We start from the raw sequence: 20,079 nt of genomic DNA on the forward strand, positions 1-20,079 counted from the left end.
CGGCGGGAAGGCGGCGCTGCCCGGGCTGCGCGGCAGGAGCACGCCGCCTCTGCACTCTCTGCAGCGCGCCGGCGGCGGGAGGGCGCGGCTCTGCTGTTGCCTTAGCGCCGCGGGGGCGAAACGGTGCACGTGCGTGAAACGTGAGTGACTCGGGAAGCGCAGCTGCGCTCGCTCTCTGATATTTGCGCTGCTTGTCGGTTGCTGCGCCGTGAAGCGTTTTGCCGCCATGTTGGCTGCGGGCAGGACCAGAGGCAGTTGGGAAGGCTCGTGCTCGCCTGCCATCTTAGCCGAGGGCAGCGTCGCCGAGGGAGGGAGAGCGGGTCGAGCCGGGGCTGCGACGGCGAGTCCTTGCGCGGGGCCGCGGGCGCTGCCCGCCGCCGGCAGAGCCTTGCCGCGGCGGCGCCTCCTTCCGCGCCGCTTGGCGGGGAAGCGGGGCCGGGCGGGGGTACCCGGGAGCTGTGAAACACGAGGGGCGTCCTCCCCCCACCCCCCCGCCCCCCAACTGTTAAAGTCTTAATTTTCCTGCGAGTGGTGTCCATCCCTTTGCTGTTTGGTTGCTTGCCTGGGATAAAGTGATTTCATTATTAGATGATACTTAAAAAAAAAAAAAAAAAAACTCCCCGGGACCTTCCCGGTTTTGGTTTGTGAGCATTTAAACAGATGCATAGTTGCATCTTCCTTTCCATTTACTGATAGCTTCACTAGAGCTAAACTTGCAGCTAGCTAGAAGCACGTTTTGGGGAAAGGTGGCAAGTTAAAGTGCAAGCCAAACTGTTTATACGAGTTGTGAAGAAACAACTTCAGTTTTACTATTTTTTTGTTTCTGATATACTTAGCAAGTTATTTTGAAAGGTGAAATACTATTGCTATTTTAGAAAGGTCTATTTCCAGTTTTTTTTATGAGTATTTCACATACACAGTGTAAATAACCATCAGTTTGGGATTTTCAGAAATTTCAGGTTGACTCTCAAGAAATGAAGATTTGGCCATCATGTATTGGGCTGCAGAATTGCTTCCAAGCGCTGAGCTTCAGTGTCAAATACTACTCTAAGCATAACCATCTTCAAACAATATATCTTTATAGTCAAATAAAACCAAAAAAATGCCACATCCTGGAGTGTTCAGGAAATGCATGCAGCAGCACTATGCCACCTGGAAGCATTCTGCAATGGAGATTTTTTTCCTGCAAGGTATGCAGTCTAAGTGTAGACTTAATGTCAACAGCTATTTTGACCCATCTGTTAAGGAAGTCAGCCATGTTATTTCAAATGTCAAGGAAACATGTTTTTCCTAAAGGGTTTGAAGCAGGGAGATAAATACTGGGATTTCAGTTATGATCAAAGACAGGTGACCTTGCTCAACCTTTCTATACTGTTTTGAGGTCAAAGTGCACTTTGGTTGATTTTGCTGCTCTAGCAATTAAAAAAAAAAATTAGTGTCTTCCCAAAAGATTCAGTTAAAGTGTCAGGGTAACACTGCAAGGAGACATCAGCCAGTATAGAGACAAAGTGTCAGAACTGATGATACCAGGTTTAGCTACTGTGAGCCGGCTCAGTGCTCAACAAACGTGACCTTTTCTGTGCTGACCAGTGAGTCACAGTTTGCACTGTATTAGAACTTTTGGTGTCTCACAGTTGCATTCACATGTGATAAACTACTTTAAAAAGTACTTGGATTTATTTTTTTAAGTAAATACTGTGTAAAACAGTGGTAAATCACACAGACAACCAGAAAATGGCCTGAAATCATTTCAGTTCTTGTGTCCCTCTGTCTTCAAATGCAGTTTTCTAATGGTACTCCAAAAATAAAAGTTTATTGTTGTGTGACAGCCTATAAATCAATTTAAATGCATAATGTAAAAAGATTGTTGTTTTGGTTTATTATATCTTAGACATATTTCCAGATGGATGTGCGGTTGTTGTAAAATGGTTTCAAGTTAATGTTTCTTCAAAGGTGACCTGAAGATCATTTTCAAAATACATATTGCAACCCTTTTTTATTTCTTATGATAATGTAAACTAATGTTGCTAAGTCTGTGTCTGGAATGTAGACAGCTGTTTCAAGGAGAATATTTGAAGTCTTGATGGATAAGATTTTGTGGTCCTATTTATTAACTGGCAGTTCACTAACAGTTATAAATGTTGGTCTATGAGCACTGGTTCCAGGACACAAATGGATGCTCTTTGCCTGAGAGAAAGCTATGCCTGTTTGCCTTGGAGCAAATATTTGCAAGCAAATTATCACTGACATCCTCTAATATCCTCAGACTCTCCCAGATACTCTTCTAGATCACTGCTTTTACCTCCATATGATGGAGGTGTACAGTAGCTTCCTTAATATATGCCTATACTGTTGCCATTAGCTGTATATAATATTTTCAAATAAGTATGATATGAACCACTCAAAACAAGTGAAAGGAGGGGGAATCTTCACAAAGGAGGCAATAGACCTGTGGAACTTGCCGAAAGAAGTTGTGGATCCTACAATTTTGTGTAGGTCTAAGGGGACACTCTATGTGTACGTGAAAGAGTTGTTTTTAAATACCCAGAAACCACATTCAGCTCAGGAAATTCCTGTGCTAAGATTGTTTGCTGGGAGAATCCTTGTTGGGGAGTATTATCTATGCTCACCCCATTCTTACTCTTCCCTAGGCATTCAGTTGTGGTGACTGGGGGGTTTTGTTTGCTTTTGTTTTGGGGGATAGTGTTTCCTTTTCTTGATCAAAGCAATTTTTCCACTTCTGTTTGTCCCCACAGATGGGAGAGGGTGGTACAAGTAGCACATCCTGCTTTTTCTTTTCCTTCACAGTGCAATTACCCAATTGCTCTAGAGCTTCTTTAAGGGTTTTCTTAGTTTCTTTGACCCGTGCTTCTGATTTGATGTACTATACTAGAGCAACTGTTGGTCTGAACCAATAATGAATGTTGATACGCTCTCATGACTGATGTAGTTAACATTCACAAGGAGTTTGGTAATCAGAGCATATAGACTCTGTCCAGAAAACCAGATCCATGAGCTTACTCTTAATGAAAATTGTTGCAGAACTTGTATCAGTTTACTTTTTCAGCTTACTTTCTGGTCCTAAGAACATTTAAACGAACAGTTTTGAGGAGGTGGAGCAAGGGCCAGAACAAGCAGCCAGGACTACTAGCTAGAATGGAGGGGGCATTGCTGTCAAGAGAAGGAAATGAGAAATCATAATCTAAGATAGGAAAACAATGAGAAAACACCTGCAAAGAAAGAAAAGTAATACAATTCAATAAAAATTAACTGGGAAACCAGTTCTAGGACAAGAACAAACACATTCACATAAATCAATTAAGAGTATACATTAATGGTAACCTAAATTTTGAAGAGACCTCAATAAATGTTTCAAAAGTACATTTGAAAATTCCCTCCTAGAAGATCAGGAAGAACTGAAAAGAAAACTTCATTCCAACTGTTTTTTTTAATGACTCATACTATTGTAATAACGGAAAGTTATTTTGTGGGTCCATAGCTTAGGAAAGATTATCTCATTGATATATTTGTATTTGAATAGAGTGCTGGCTTACAGCCATTGTTGTCTTTCCTTATTTAGCAGGAAGTGACAAAAGTTTCTCGCAAAAGAAAAAAAAATCCAGCTGTAGTAACATCAGAGCTTTTGTACAAGGACCTTCTGAGATCAGAGCAAGAAAACTGGAATGAAATTTCAGCAAGATACAAATCAATGACAAAAAGAATCAAGCAAAAATTAGAGGGATTGCATAACAAGTATACGTTCAATTTGAGCAGCCCAAGGGTAAGTGGCAAATAATACGAAATTTGCTATGATTTAGTACAAATAAGAGGCAGTGAAGCCATTCCTGCCATAAAATGCTGTTTCACTGTTTATTTTATGGTGGTAGTTTTGATTTTTGAATATTCTTATAACTGTGTTTAACAACATAGAGCATGGTTTTAGAACAGCTCATATCAATTATGAAAAGTTTATTTGAATTTAATTTCACCATAGTCAAAAGCAAATTATATAATAATCATCTGAGTTTTTGACAAAGAACTTGGGACATTTTAAGTTGCAAGAGAAGATGCAGGTGATCTGAGTAGTTCATTAAGTTCAGAGGACAAATAGCTTAATTACTCTAACTTCAAACAAATCTTTCTGATGCACATAACTCCTTCGTTTCCCTTTTTAATATCGGATGTATGTGTTATATTTTCTTTCATTTGTGTCTCATGTTCTCATTGACAGAACACCGATTGAATATAGGGGTTCTAAGAAAATAGCCCAATCTTTAACAAATGACCAAGATTTATTTTACTTATGTATTGGACCTGAAATACATTTGTTTTGCATTTAACAGATTAGGTTTGGAGAGAATGTGTACTTTGAAGAAAATGGCTGCATATTTCTTTCAAAAGCAGATGATGGTAAGAGATTTCCTAACATGGTATGATTGTGAAAAATATTCTGCATATATCAATTATTTAGGGTATTTTTCTTACATTAAAGCTTAATTGCTTGGTTTCTAAAAATAATGTAACCATACTACACATCAAATATTTTGATAAAATTCTTTAATGATCAGTAAATAATTTTAGAATCCTGAATCTGAAAAGGTGAGGTGAAGAGAATTAGGGAATAATATATATGGGTACTGAGTCCACAACAGTAGATCACTGTAGATATTTATCATCTTGAATCTCTAATTACAGTATTCTGTGTTTACTAGGATAATATGCTTAAGTCATCTTGTACTGCTCTGATAATATAAATACTATATTAAGATTTTCATCATAAATTGTTGTTTTGGGATGCTGGTAAGGGAAGAGAGAAGTCATTTCTTTTCAGAGTCCTGGCTTAAAACTTTAAAAAAAGCAAAGTACATTCATCCTTGGTTTTTTTTTCCTAAGAGGGTGAAAAAGATTGGTTACTAATTGTGTTCAGTAAAAACAACTGTATTTCAGGTATCCGAATTATAAAATTTAATACATTCATCAGAAGCCAATATCTTTTGAAATAATTTAAAAAATAAGGAGAAAGGGTTTTTTTGGATCTGTAATTTTTTGTTTATTTTCAAAAAATTTTTTTGCAAGTATCTCATAAAACAAATATTTGGTGCTAATAAATTCCAGCAATATACTTGTGAATATTGCAGGCAGACTTGTTAAATCAAGTTACTGATTATTAACAACTCCTGTTCATTTTGTCATTTTTTGTTTTCTGTATTGTTTTATGCAGTAGATGAAGCAAATGTTAACATTTTATTCAGGACTGAAGATACTGGCTTTTCTGATGCCCGTATTCAACGGATCAGAATTTCGCCAGATCAGAGGTATATGGCTGCCAGCTTAAAAAGTGAAAATTCTGAAGAGGCAACCTGTGTGATTATGAAACTTGATCCTTTTCCTGTCATGGAAGAAGTCATTCCAAATATTTTTAGTTTTGGTAAGTTGTTTATAAATATCCTGTGGACCACACCAACTTTCAATAAAATGTTTTTCTTAGCCAGCAAAAAAAAACTGCTAGTACTTGCTTTAAACAAAATAAGGAGTTAACATTACTGGATGTAATGCTTATAGCTGTTGAACTGTTTCTTATTAGACCAATGTCTTTTTCCACACTGCATGATTTTTACAACTTACTTGACGTGAATGAAAGTAAATCCTTCATTGTAAAGGCAAGCATTTATATGTGTTTGAAAACTTATGCACATCATTCTTTTTACTGAATTCAATATGCTGCTGCAAAAGTTTACTGACATAACTGTTGCAATATACAGTCTTTTTGAGAAATTTTCCAGGTACTGAACCCCCGCAGCTACAACTGAAATCACTGATAGCTGCAGGCATTCAGCTTTTCTGAAATGTATGTAAGTGCTAAATACTGAGCACTGGCAGGAATTTCCACTGGACTCCAGGATGTGGGTTACAATTCAGAGTCCATTGAAATCAGTTAGGACCAGAATAGATTAAGGAGCTTTATTTTGCCATTAAAATATGCAAAGGTAAACTGAAAAAGAATGGGAAATCTTTCTGTTTTATAGCATATTAATATACCAAAGAGAGTGCAACAGTGTATATACAGTATTCCACATCTTATATTTTGGATTATAAGATTATTATTGTTGGATGTCATCAAGTACACACACAGCAGTAAGCAATTTGACTGGGAAGAATTTTAAAACTTTAAGTAAAACTTCCTGCTTACAAAAATGAAAATGAGCAATAATTCAGTATTTGCACAATCAAAGTTTATAATGCCTGTGGAAAATCAGGCTGGAAAACAAGCCAGTGATATTTTCCACCATACTTGACTGAGTGTGTAGGTTTGCCTGGAAGATTTAATACGTCTAAAAACCAGCTCCCTGTTAACTCTATAGATGTGACAGATTACAGCTGAGAAGAGTACAAAAAATGACAAATCAGAATGGTACTGATCACAACCATTTTGTACAGGTGTAAGTGAGATACACAGCAAGAGAAACAGGTTTTATGACCACTTGCGAAGTATATGCTCATATTGGATGATGTGCAATAGCAAACAAATGAAAGTTCTTGGAAAATTTACATCTGCAGTTATTTAAAAGCTAGCCTAGAAGAACTTGGATTTCCCTAGTAAAGGCTCATCTTTACAGTGAAACCTCAGCTGTCTGTGCACGTTGGAGCCACGCTGCTGTTCAAATAGCAATTGTTTATATTACTTCAGTGTGATAATTACTCAGGTGTTGTGCTGACAATATTTATGCATAAGATGGCATACTCTTTGAACTGCATGTACTAAACATCATTACTCTGGTGGCTACAGGAGCAACAGAGACAGCGGTAATTTGGCTGGATCATTCAGATTAATAAACTTTGGGTTAGTGAGGCTTCCCTGTTTATGTATTTTGAATGTTGGGGAACGCATACACAAGCACAGAAAACTGGAGAATTTTTATCTTGGCAGTACCTATGAGGCATGTGCTGCATTTCTTCTCTACGTGGTTTGCATGCAGTCATATGCAGTGTTGCAGATCTTATGTCCTCTTTGTTATCCTCTTGACTCTATGTAAGCTTCTTTTACTTTGTTCAGTCTTCGACCATTGTCAGCTGTTGTAGGCTTTTTTTAATATATATTTTGAGATTCTTGATCTGTAGGACTCAAAGCTGGAGAAATCTTTGTGGCCTGCCCCAGCCTCTGGGATATAAAGGTGCTGTCCTCAGTTCCTCGTCAACTGCAGCCTGCCTTTTTCAGCATTGGGTCCAATGTTTATAGAGCTCTAGAAACCACTGTCAGTCACTCCACTGCTGTAGTGGATGTTTTCCTGTCTGTCCCAGCTGTGAGGTGATGTGTACTGGTACAACATCCTACTTAAGTTACACACAGTAGATATAGTGCAAAGATATCCCTGCATGCTTTCCTGATCTCTGTTCAGTGTTTGTTATGATGGCTCTGACAGTGTTGAATACCAGCTAGTATGAGCATTTGGATTCCCTTCTCCTGACATTCAGACTGAGAGGTACACTGTGCTCACTCTTTAACTCAGTGGTCTGACAAATCAGGACTGGCATTCCTTGATGTCTTGGAGCTCAGGGTATCAATAAGATTTCTGAAAGGACTTTTAGGGTCCCTCAGTAGCACTGAACTTCTTCCTTAAATCTTGGTGGAGTTTGCTTTGTGATAACTCTACTCCCTTCATCTTTTACCACAGGCTTCATAGCTATTATTTCAACAAAAAGGATGAGGAGGTACAGGTCCATGCTGTGGTCTTTTGCAGGCTTTTTAGGCTTTGGCTATTAATCATGCTTTGCCCTTTTACATCATGAATATATCCCTCCTTCTGAACCTTTGCCAGTTAGACAGAAGGCCAGCCATCTCAGTGAAATGAGTCTTCAATTGATTAATTGTGTTAAAGGTCTGGTAAAAAATAGAATAGAGGCAGCTACCTGTAGCATTCAGAACTGTAGCTAAATGACATTAGTGAGAATTCTGCAGAATTTCTCTACTGCTGACATCTGCCACCTGAAGCTTGTTTTATCGTTTCCTCTTGAATTACACCAGTCAGATCACCCAGGATGATACAACATTGGGGTTGTATGACTTTTACTCAATAAGGGGTTCTGGGATCTTCCACCGGGCAGGTAGTGTATTGTGAGGACTCTGAATTTTTAGAGTTACCAAGGTGAAGGTGTACATACAGATGAGCACTGGAGAAGAAAAAGTTACATAGCTGTAATTAGTTTTCAAGAGCATGCAGCTACCACCTCTCTCTGTCAGATTTCTAAGAGGAGCCTTAGTGTTTCCAAAGTAGAGACAGCGTTAGGAAGAAGCACAAGCTGAACCTTTTCTGTGTACATGCAAGACTGCCAAGTGGTCCTCACTATTCCATGTGGGTACTGAGACAGAGATTTTTGGTCTTATTTCTTGTACAAGGTATGGTCGTGATACATATGCAGCATATCTTGAAGAAAACAGATATATGTAAGTAATGTTCTTTTCCCATCCCTCTTTTAAAGCAAATCAGAAGTATTGAATTGACTACAAAGCCAGTGATGATCTTTATTGAACCAGAACAGAAGGGCCAAAAATAATTCAGCATCATATTAATTTGATTTACATTCTCAAGACAACTTTTTTCTATATATAATTTGTCCTCCAGACTTGCTTTTGGACAGCAAAAAAACACTAGTTTCTTTTAGCTTTTCTTTCAGTAATACAATATACTGTTCCAAATTTGATATGCATGTCTTTTTTTCCAGAATGGGCTGCAAGAGATGTTCTGTTTTACACAAGTCAGAAGAATCTTAAATGCCAGGAAGTGTTTATGACAACTTTCGCTAATGAGAAACATACTAAATTAGTTTACACAGAACAAGATGCAAGGTAATACTTATCTAAAATATAGTAAGTCCTTCACGTATTCTAGAGTATTTTATATGTAAAATTTAACTTTTTTGGAAAAAAAATATCTTCCATATCATATTCCAAATAGTCTAAGTCATTTAAGTTGTGTTCTGTTGTCAGTATTGGCATATGCAGTCTGAGAATGTGCTCCATTCTCCTCTTGATTTGTGATCAGTGAAGATTTAACTTTTCTCCGTTACCTCATGAGTTCAGCTGAGTTTATAAATGTCAAGGTCAGTCTTAGGTCAGGCTGTCCTTTAATGAAAGTGTGACGGTTTCATACAGGCTACATCAGCCTGTTTCATTTTGTTTTCTCTGCTATTGATGTCTGATGCATCTTTTAAAAAACAGAAGTTCAGGTGAATCTTTGCTCTGGGTAATGGATGAGCAAAATCATTATAGCATTCCCAGAGACAGAACTATTGTTGACTGAATACCCTCTCAATAACCTTTCTTTAAGCAGTGGTTTAGGAAGACAAAAAGGCTCTTGCTAAATTGTGTGCAGAACTAGTTTTTCAGCCACGTAGCATGAAGATGTCAGATTTATATGCTATACTGTAAATATTTGTGATTATTCTTCATCCAAAGTTACAGGTTCAGTAAAGAAATTTCAATTATACTTCCATCTGAAGAAAACAGAGAAAAATCTACAATTGAGATGGAGTAAATAAGATCCTCTTTTCCAGCTGTGTTTAATACATACATTTTTAAAAGCAAGGTACACTGACCGGACACATCCCTACAGGGAAACTGTTGGCATAATTCTGAAGGTCACAGTCATTATAGTAAATGTAATAGAAACTTACTCTAAAGGTTCATCTACTAGTGCAGCTTATAACTGAACTCACTTGTCAGTGGGAGAAGGCAAGACATTATTTTGTATTGCTATTGAACGGTTCTGTTCTATATCTCACTAACTCTTTTACTTGCAATCAAATACTTTTTAGAAGCCGAAGATTTCTTGAATTCCTTTTAAAAAAAAAAAAAGTGTCGACAACTACAAAAACTAGTGTGATATCAAGGCCTGGTTACTTGAGGAGAAGTATAGCCTGCATTTCAGCTTGACTCCTTTAGAAATGAGGTCAGCAGAGCTGAACTGGAATCCTACTGAATGCAGTATCCAGCTCTTGCAAAATTTGCGACTATTAAGAGAGGCAGGAGGCTGATTCCTTGGAGACTTCAGAAACTCAGCTCTCCCTGTCCTCCTAAAGATGTCAAGAGGGTGTAAATAGGAAAACCAATAATAACAAGAAAAAAATACTGGAGTTCCTTCCCCTGTAAGTAATTAAAAGCACTGAAAATGCTGTCTAAAGCTTCCTTTCCTTCAACAAGCAAATATTTTGAAGCCTAAAAGGATCATTATTGCAGTCATGTAATCTGCCGTGTGTAATACAGATTACAATACTCAGCCCTGCAATTTCTTCATTAAATCTTCTGCAGCTTTGTGCTGGAGGTAGTTTTTCTCTTAGATATCCGCTCTGAGAGATTCAAAATGGCCAAGAAAGTGCCTTGTCCGAAATGAGACATTCCAATTAGTCATTCATTTAGAAATGTGAGTCTGACTTTCAGCCTGTGAGCTTGTCTAGTATTAGCATCCAGCCACTGGCTATCATTCTCTTTTCTGTTGGTAGATTTTAGAACCATTTAAAATCAGTAGATGTTTTCTTGGGCAATGCTGTTTTGGAGTGTTTGTGTAACTTGTTAACTTTACCTTGGACTGGACCTTGGACTGAACATACTGGTCTTACCATTGTGGAGGAAAAAGCCTTTTTCCAGACTTTGAATTACTTTTTCTGCATGCTTTGCAAAGCTGTGTATAAATTTAATATAGACACTAAAGCTGGATACAGTAACTAACTATTTCATTAATTCCGTGCATGGAAATAGTATCATTACCCTTCCTTTACTGGTATTCTGCTTCCAGGTCTATGTGGTCTCTAAGATACAATATAGCTGTGTGAGTGTAGTTGCTTTTCTTTGAACTAGCTAATACCAAGTTTTTTACAGTATCTATTATTTTGGTATCTAACACTTCATATTTGACATCTCTTTCAGTAAAATTACTCCTAAACACATGACAACAAACCTTTGTACGCTTATTCAAAAAGAACAGGACAAGAAATAGAGGGGAGATATCTTCAGAGAATCTTTTTGTCTTTTCCTTCTCGCCATATGTATCTACATCGGACCTCAAATAGATACAATCAAGTCTGTCAAGAAAATCAGAGAACATCATCTTTCCTCTCATGCCCATTGTTGTTAGGTCTTAGAAGCAGCACTGAATTGAATCATATCCAAAGCCAAACAATGTTATTTTCAGAGGGGTTTTTTTCAGAGTATTTTTCTTTCTGTTACTTTGTCTCCATGTATAACCTCTTGCTGGGTTAGTTCCTTTTCTTGCTTCCAGCTTTATCACTTCAGCGCTGTCAACCTTGTTTCATATAGGCTTCTGTGCTTTTTTAAAAAGTTAGTCTTTTTATCTTGCTTGCTTTGGCCAAAGTTAGATCAGTAACACTTAGGCTATTTATTGATTTGTAGTAGCTCCTATTTTTCTTAGATTATTTCTGTTCCCTGGTGATGTCCTTTATTAATTGTAATTGTCATTTATTACTCTTTTTTGAAAAAGGCTTCCTAGCTCGATAAAGATTTCCAGGTTTTGCATGAACTTTACAACCTGTATACATCTGTGACCTTTCAGTCCATCTCAGTGTTGCAAAAACATGAATTCAGTTAGGCAACAACTGAACTGCTCTCCTTGCAGATTTCAGATTTCACACACAAAATTATGGTTTTCTGAATCCCAGTAAAAATGCAGCAGAAGTGGGTTTGGGAACCACGTAGTCTGGAACTTCTCCAATCTAATTATTTTTAAGCTTAGGGGTTTTTTTTATTGCTTGCAGATTTTTTGTGGACATATATTGCACAAAGGACAGGCGTTTTCTTACTATCAACAGCAACAGCAAGACAACCTCAGAAGTTTGGCTGGTTGACTGCAGCCATCCTTTTAAGTCACCTGTTCTCGTACAAGCACGAACAAAAGGAGTCATTTATCACATTGAGCACAGAAATGATGAGTTATATATTCTTACTACATATGGAGAGCCTGCAGAATATAAGGTAATCTTTTAACTGTTAATAAGATTAGTAGTATTCATTCAGGTGCATGTTACAGGTCATGTAGACATAGTGAGGCTGGCTTTCAATTCTGTGCTCCACAGCTTACCGAAATAATTTAAGAAAATTAGACATGCAGAGAACTGCATGGCTTCGAAGATTGACAATAGTACGTGGAGTCTTTCATCTGTAGCATGCTGATTTGACTCTAACTCATCTGGTAACAAATGGAAATGATTATGCTTTAACTGCCATTTGCCCTCTATTATAATAAGTTGGTGATTTCAGTCTGTATAACCAAACAGCCTGCACTTCAGCTGGCCACGCTGAAAGCACTTATTACATGTAAATCACCAGTGGATTAATATATGAGAATTAAACTGACTTTTGCAAATTTTTCCATAAATTTACTTTTGTCCACGCCAGTTTTTCTAGTCACATTCTAGTGTTTTCACTGGCTTCTTTTCCTTCATAATGGTAGTATAATAATAGTATCTGAGAGAGTATACCACCACTTCCTGAGAAGAAATGTTCTCCTGCTCAGATGGCAGGTTCTTGTCTTGTATGTAGTGCACAGTTGGGAAGTGCTGACCTTCAGATATGAAAACGTCACCTTCCATTAACGCAGTATGTATCCAACTTACTCATTTTTGCGTACACAATCGGGAACATCCAGTGCAGTCACTCAAGTAATCTCATGAATTTTTGAAAGTATTTATCTTCTTTTGAAGCAAAAACCCTTACTGGGAGGAAAAAACAGGTAAGTCCAACTTGCTGTGATCTTTCCTTCGCTACGCTGGCTCTAACACCTATGTGACCGAGAGATGAACAAGTTCAGCATTTTTTTGTTTGTTTGTTTAGTAAGGTTATTTTATGCTGGATCAGCTAGCTGAATGAGTTCACCACTTGGCTGAATAAGTACTTGTTTGAGTACAAAGCAGGCAATGGGAACTCATTGGAAGAGCGGAGAGGGCAGGATTGTGGCAGATTGGATTCAGGCTTGTCACCTGTATAGTATAAGCCTTTTGCTTTGTGTAGCAGCTTTTCTGCTGTGAAAAGAAATTGGGCTGGAGCTTTGACATGAGCTTCCCAAAGACAGTTAAAAGACATTTTAAACTTGAAATGGGCACGTTCTAGTAGATAGAAATAAGAATAATTAATTTTCAGTTATTTTGAAGGTTCTCTTTTCTATTTAAGAGTTAGGACAGAAGTAAAAAATTGGTAACTAACTAGTGCCCTCCCTGCCAGCTGTGTCTTTGCAGAACAGGCCCTTCCTCCCAGCTCACTTTCAACAAACTTTGTTTGAAAGGGGAGTCTGGAAAGCACTGGCAGGCAGAAAAAGTGAGAGAACCACAGTAGGAGGAGCTCAAAGACTGGAGTTCAAAGACTGTGACTGCTTAGATGAGCAGGCAGCAGAAGCAATCTTCCCAGAGACCCCCTACCTTGCCCTGTTCCCTTTGTCCCAGGGGACTCTGCCAACCTGCTCTTCTTAAAGGAGTGTAATACAATTGCAAAGAGGGTTGTAAAGAAATAACGGCTGTCTATCACACAGATCTCCCGTCCTATGAGTAAAGGGAGTTTAAAAGCTTCCAGCTTTAGTTAGGCAAAAAAAAACCCACAAAAACAACAACAAAAAAACCCCAACACTTTCACTGTAACAATGCTGTATGAGATCTCCTGTATGTCTGTACATCTCATTTGTTAACTGTTATTACATCGCTTAGTAATGCAGGGTTGTTCTTTTTGCTTTTGTAGTTGATGAAAGCACCAGTAGCTTCCAGTGGCATAGAGAACTGGCAGTTATTTTATACATTGGAGGAAAAGACCAAGCTAATAGACTTGGAGATGTTCAGTAATCACTGTATTATGTTCCTGCAGCACACTGGTCATCTGTATTTAAATGTGATTTCTTTTGTTTCTCATTCAGTTCAGTCAATTAAGGTATGTTCTAGATTGTATTAAGCAGCATAATATTTTTCCAGCACTGTATTAAATTTTTCAGTATAACATTATATGAAAGCAGAGATAAATTCCAACAGTCAAGGTGGTACAGAAACTCTAACAGTGAAAACTTTGTTATCATGACTAATTGTATTACCTGAGGATGTTCTTCAGGATTTCACGTGGTTGTTTATTGTAGCACTTACAAAGTTTCAAAGCGGTTATACTGAGAGTAAGTTCCTTTTTCAGCTTATTATACTGTCAAGCTTTTTACCATATGGCCAGTTTCTAATGTACTGTTTTATAGTACTTGATTTCCTAAATGCTTTCCTTAGTTTTACTGGGCTTATTTTTGGTTACACGCCTCAGTCTAAGCAAAGAAATAAGCCTGGCTGTCCCAGAGGGGAGAGATTAGAACATTCAGAAGACAAATATGGACACTATCCCATAATAAATGAGAAAACTGATATTGCAGTACATATTTTGCAAATATTTCTTCCCTTTTCTAGTTGTTGCTAAATACTTGTGGATTAAAGATAAGGTGACTCAATTCAAAAACATGATTTCTGGAAACCATTCAGCCAAATTATTTAATAGGTTTTTTTCAGGGCAACAAACCAATCTAACTCATAAGTTTACTGCAACAAGTTACCAATGGTATATTCTATAAAACTGCTACAGATAAAGGTTTGTAAACATAATGCTCTGTTATGGTCTCTGAAACCTTTGATTTTTAAAAATGGTCTTAGTTTATTTATTCAGAAAAGGTCTGCAGTTACTCTGTAGAACTTCGACTTTTGCTGCCATTTCAGAAGACTAGCAACTTAACCCAAGTAAACTGTGGCCTGGCAGAGGGTTTGACTAAGTTCCTGCTGCTCGCAAAAAATGAATCTTGATTTCTTTTATTCTTAGCAGAGTTAAAAATCTTATATATAATAGCAGTAAGTGTCTGAGAGTGAATGTGCCAGGAAAAGGTTTTGTTCTTCACAATGGCTGGCACTAGGAACAAAGTTAAGAGGCAGGGGTTTTGAGTAGCTTAGCATTACTGAGCTAACTGGCAGCAAAAGCATAACAACTGATGTGGACTTGGCTGTATAATGTGTTGAAGTAGAACTGGAAATCAGAGAGGAAATAGGATCTAAAATTTTAAAAACAATGCAGAATCTATCTGAAATAGTTTTATTTTAAAAAAACTGTTATAATGCCCATTTTATACTGGCTTTGAATTTGGATTTATTTTCTAGTTTATTTCACTGTTGAACTTTATCTAGCAGTCTTAAGGAAAAAGTTAACTGAAGTCTTTTACTTTCTGACTCTTTCAGTACTGAATTTTAAAGAAAGACAGCTTGAGCTAGGTATAAACTGAAGATAATTAGCTGGGTACCCAAAATCATTGCTTCTGAAGGGCACACTAGGCAAAGTATAGAAGCAGTGTAAGGGTCTCACTTAAAATGCTATGTTTTCTCAGCTGCCTATGTGGGCCTGTGCATTTGAATTGGAATCTCATCCTGAACACACCACCAGCACTTGCTATTTTCAGCTCACCTCCCCAGTACACCCCCCCAAGCGCTTTGCATATTCATTTAAAGAAAATAATCTCATTGAACAAGCTGAGCAAGAGGTACCAATTATTAAGAATTGTCACACTGCACGTTTACTTGCTAAAAGCAAGGTAAGATTTTTCACGTCCTTTCCCTGTTCCCTTTATTCTTCCCTTCCTCCTCTCCCATTTAAAGAAAATACATTTGGCAGGGACTAGAGATTAAAAAAAATATAGAGAGCAGCTAGTGCTATAGTTACTAAACAGTGGGTGTTTTCTTCAGTGCTATAGAAAAGAACAAGTCCTGATAAGACTTTTTTTATTATTAATCTGGGTATGCTAGAAGAGGTAATAGTACATGATGAGTCAAGAAGCTTTCTGTAATATAACTTGGACTTGCTAGTTGATGGATGGTATCATATTCTATAAGATACAAAAGGATGCCAGTTCTTGAAAAGAACACCCCACAAATGTCTACACAGTACAAATCAAGCAAGGAAAGTTTTAACAGCCTGAGTATAAAAAATTGGAGATGTTAATAAAGAGTTTGTGCTGCAGTAAGTGGTAAACTATTATGTTTATAATAGATATTCTTGGTGTTAGAGGGGGAAGGAAGACTTGGGTGCTTTGATAGTTTAAAAACACCTCAGGTGTTGCACTTAAATGAATTTTATATTCTGCATCCGTAAGTCTACACAGCAGAGGTTCAGTCTCTTGCTTTATTTTTCAAGAGTGCTTTGTACAATCTAAGTGAAAAAAATTACTGTAATCAAAAAAAACACATTTTAAAATAAATAATTGAAGTTTTCATTGCCATGTTTCATTGAGATTTCTGAAATGTCCTTTATTGTAAAATACTCCTTCATTTCCAGGATGAAACTTTGGTGCCAATTACAGTTTTTCATAATATAAATTCTAAAGAACTGCACAGGAAACCACTTCTAGTTCATGTATATGGAGCTTATGGCATAGATTTGAACATGAGCTTTAAAGAAGAGAAGCTGATGTTAATTGAAGAGGGTTGGATATTAGCATATTGCCATGTTAGGTAAGTCAAATATAAAGTGAAATTAAGTTGTTTTTTTTTTTTTTTTAATGGGATACAGACATTTCTTGATATGAAACTGAGCAGGTACATAATTTTTTTTTCATGAAGCTGTACCTGATCCTTCATGCTATTCACTCTCCATCTGTTTCTATAATGGTTAAGTATTTTTTAACAAAAAATAAATTTTTTTGAGGAAAAAAAATTATACTTAAAAGACCAAGTTTCTTAAGTCAACAGTATAGTTGTGTTTAACTTTCCATCTTAAGATGCCCCAGAACTTCTCATCTTGTCCTTGCTCAAAAATTTTTTGAGAGCTTGTTCAAATCGCAGTGCTTTGCTACCACCCTCTTTTTCCTGGGGTGTTGCATACCAATGTTTGATCTGCGTTCTGAAAAGCATTTGCCTTTCTACAACAGGAACTAAGCGTTTAACCTGCACCTCTTGTTCTTTTATTGGCCAAATCCTCCATGTCCTGTTTAGCTACAAACCTGCTAGTTTTATAAAACCGCTATGTACAATAGGCTTCACATTTTCATTGAGATAATAATTCAGTGGATAAAGGAGATAACAAAAGACTCACTTTAGTGAGAGGAAGGAAGGGGGGGGGAAATGAACAATTGTTTGAAATACCACTGCCAAAACAAATGCAGCATACAAATATATTTACAGTCTGATAATGCAATGGCAAGCATTGTGTGGCTCTTTCTCCCACTAGCTATGTCTTTTGATATAAGTGGATCCTATTTATTTTACAGTGGCAGTACCAAAGAGGATGAGTACCAAAGAGGCAGACTAATCAGTTAGTTCATTTTAAACTTGAAACTTGAATAAGGAAACTTTAGGTGGCTTAAAACCAAAATTGCAATTGTTTGAAAAAGAACATAAATTTCATTGAAAAACCTCTGTAAATATTACAACTTGTAATGTTTCACGTAGTACTAAAAATTCACAAACTAGAAAAAAATGAAATTGACTGACAGCTTCATAATTTAAGCTGCACAAAAGGCAAATCCTGGGTGTTTCAGTAAGGAGCTGAGAAATAATACTTCCAGTCATTTTATTGAGCATTAGTGATATAAGAAAGGAAGTAATACTTCCTAAAGTGCTTCTTTACCTATGAGTTCCAGGATATGAACACATAGGGATGGATTTTGCATGTAGTGCCTTTATGCTGTTTGGTTTTTCACCAGTCATCATACAAGGACTTTTTAATTTGCATTTTGTGTATTTCTGCCATAAAGGACAGTAAAGATGCAAATAAGGAAGAGTTAACTGGGAAGGCCAACTGTTTTTGCAGTTCTGTGGCTGCTGCTGTCCTTCATTATATGAAGCTTTGCTGCATAATGTTTTCCAGAGAGACTCCAACTTGAATTGTTTTAAATTTCAGGGGCGGAGGAGAGCTAGGCCTTAACTGGCACAAAGATGGATGTCAGCACAATAAACTCAAAGGTCTCCATGACCTTAAGGCTTGCATCATGCTGCTGCATGAGCTAGGATTTTCTCAGCCAAAATATACAGCACTAGCAGCTGCCAGTGCAGGAGGAGTTCTTGCAGGAGCCCTGTGCAACACTGATCCGGAACTTATCAGAGCTGTGGTCTTACAGGTGAGGTGTTGCAGATCTCTTACGGAATACAAGGTTGAACTGTATTTTCTGTTTCATTTCATCAGTTTCAGAATTTGAAACATTCCAATTCAAAATTCACATTTCTCATTTTTTTGAAAATACCTTGGCCTAGGTATTTGAGGTCCTGCATCATTTGCCAACATTTTTTTTTTTTTTAATAACTTTAAGGCTCCTTTCTTAGATGTTCTAAATACAATGATGAAAACTCATCTCCCACTGACAATGGAAGAACAGGAAGAATGGGGAAATCCATTAGCAGATGAAGAATGCATGAAGTACATCAAAAGTTATTGTCCTTACCAGAATATTAAGCCACAGGTAAAATTGCCCTTTCTTTGTCAAATACTGCAGTAATAAAAGCATAACAGTTTATAAGAAAATAATGAAAAGTGGGTAACTGGAATTTTTTTAAATTCTATTTTACCCTTTCAGTGCTTTAAAATCTAGCACTTACAAAAACTGTCTGAGCTGCTTATTTGTGCTAAAATGAATCATTACTGAAATAATTTCTGTTTGTATTAATAATCTAGCAATATCTGGGGTCATGACAACTGTTGAAATTAACTAAACTCCTTCCCTTAAATGATCAATTGCTTTCAAAAGCTGTTTTTGTTACAGGACAGCCATGAATGTATTTAATAGGTTATTGTATAACCAATCCCAACATGTAAAATACTTTTCTCCCCTTGTGTGGAAGTTCCATTGTTCTATTGGGTTTTCCGGACTTCCCCACAGGAGGAAGGAGGTATTTTCCACAAAGAAAATACCTTTCAAAGATAAACAATGAAATAGAAGAAGGCTTTGAACAATAGAATAGAATGGCTTTGACATTGTCCTCCCAGAGGAAATTTTACTTTATTTGAAGTGATGTGCTAGCTGTGTTACATAGCTTCATTAACAAAAATCTCACTATATAAAACTATATAAAAGCTATTTTGATGTGTGTGTTAGGATTGCAAAAGTATACCTTAACTGCTGTTCTGACTGTTTAAGGTGAACCATTCCAGGACTATTGCTCCTTTTTTTGGTAAGCTTCAGCAAGCAGACATGCATCAGCCCTGTAGAAGTGGGGAGAATATTCATGTTTTTGTTCACCTGTTGCAAGTAGATGATCCCCCAATATCGACCTGTCATTTTCAGACCAAAATACTTTTTCCAGTTAAAGTGATGAGTAATTTTCAGAGCAGGTAATTATGTAATAGTTATGCTTTAGATAACAAGTATATTTACATAACAAGTAGTACAGTAAGATATACAGAGAAAAATTGTTTACTCAATGGGAAAATCAGTTGTCAGATATTTAACTTTTTTTTTTTAATCATCTCAGCATTATCCTTCAGTTTTTATCACAGCTTATGAAAATGATCAACGAATACCATTAACAGGAGTTTTAAGATATGTTCAGAAACTTAGGAAGGCTGCAAGAGATCATGCCAGCAGAACAGAAAGGAAAGGTGAGATAAAAATATTACAGATACATGGAGTTAATGTCAGAAGATCAGTAGTCATATAATTAGACAACACTACAGAGTTCAACTCCTCCTTCTTAAATGCATTCACTTGTACCATATGATCCAGTATCTAAATCTCTCCAGTAATTTCTGGTATCTGCAAAGATGAGACATGCAGTCATACTGACAAATGGATAAACCTCAGCTTCTAAAATGTATTCTCCAGAGCCTTAGGAGAGACCATCAGTATTGTAGAACATCTTGAAAATAGTTAAATCAGTGCATTAAACATTAATGACAAACCACAACAGGTTCAGAAAACCCTCGGAGCTGGAAAAAAAAGTGTCAGGGAGAATATTAGTGGGGATCGCTCTTCCATAGGCTTTACTATATGGCTACTGTTGGGACTGTTGGACAGGGCTAAGTGAGCCCCTTATTGTCTAGTCTAGCTACTGTTCTGGTTAGACTGCAGTTCTCAACAGCACGTTGGTAAA

At 37.1% G+C, this 20,079-nt stretch overlaps 1 protein-coding gene across 9 annotated transcripts in view; it reads left to right on the forward strand.

Moving 5' to 3' along the window:
• Positions 1-20,079, forward strand: part of PREPL (prolyl endopeptidase like) — a 23,863-nt gene continuing 3,784 nt past the window's right edge. The window contains exons 1-13 of one of the 9 annotated variants that reach the window (XM_026121161.2): positions 1-140; positions 951-1,190; positions 3,581-3,781; positions 4,344-4,410; positions 5,222-5,428; positions 8,722-8,845; positions 11,767-11,983; positions 13,736-13,921; positions 15,390-15,593; positions 16,334-16,509; positions 17,897-18,113; positions 18,303-18,452; positions 19,462-19,588. In XM_026121161.2, coding sequence (XP_025976946.1) covers positions 975-1,190; positions 3,581-3,781; positions 4,344-4,410; positions 5,222-5,428; positions 8,722-8,845; positions 11,767-11,983; positions 13,736-13,921; positions 15,390-15,593; positions 16,334-16,509; positions 17,897-18,113; positions 18,303-18,452; positions 19,462-19,588 — 2,092 coding nt within the window. In that variant the 5' untranslated portion in view covers positions 1-140; positions 951-974. The other 8 variants (XM_064509574.1, XR_010388537.1, XM_064509575.1 and 5 more) reach the window with 8 other exon arrangements.

This window comes from Dromaius novaehollandiae, chromosome 3 (assembly GCF_036370855.1).
Source record: "Dromaius novaehollandiae isolate bDroNov1 chromosome 3, bDroNov1.hap1, whole genome shotgun sequence".
NCBI classification, from domain to species: Eukaryota; Metazoa; Chordata; class Aves; order Casuariiformes; family Dromaiidae; genus Dromaius; species Dromaius novaehollandiae.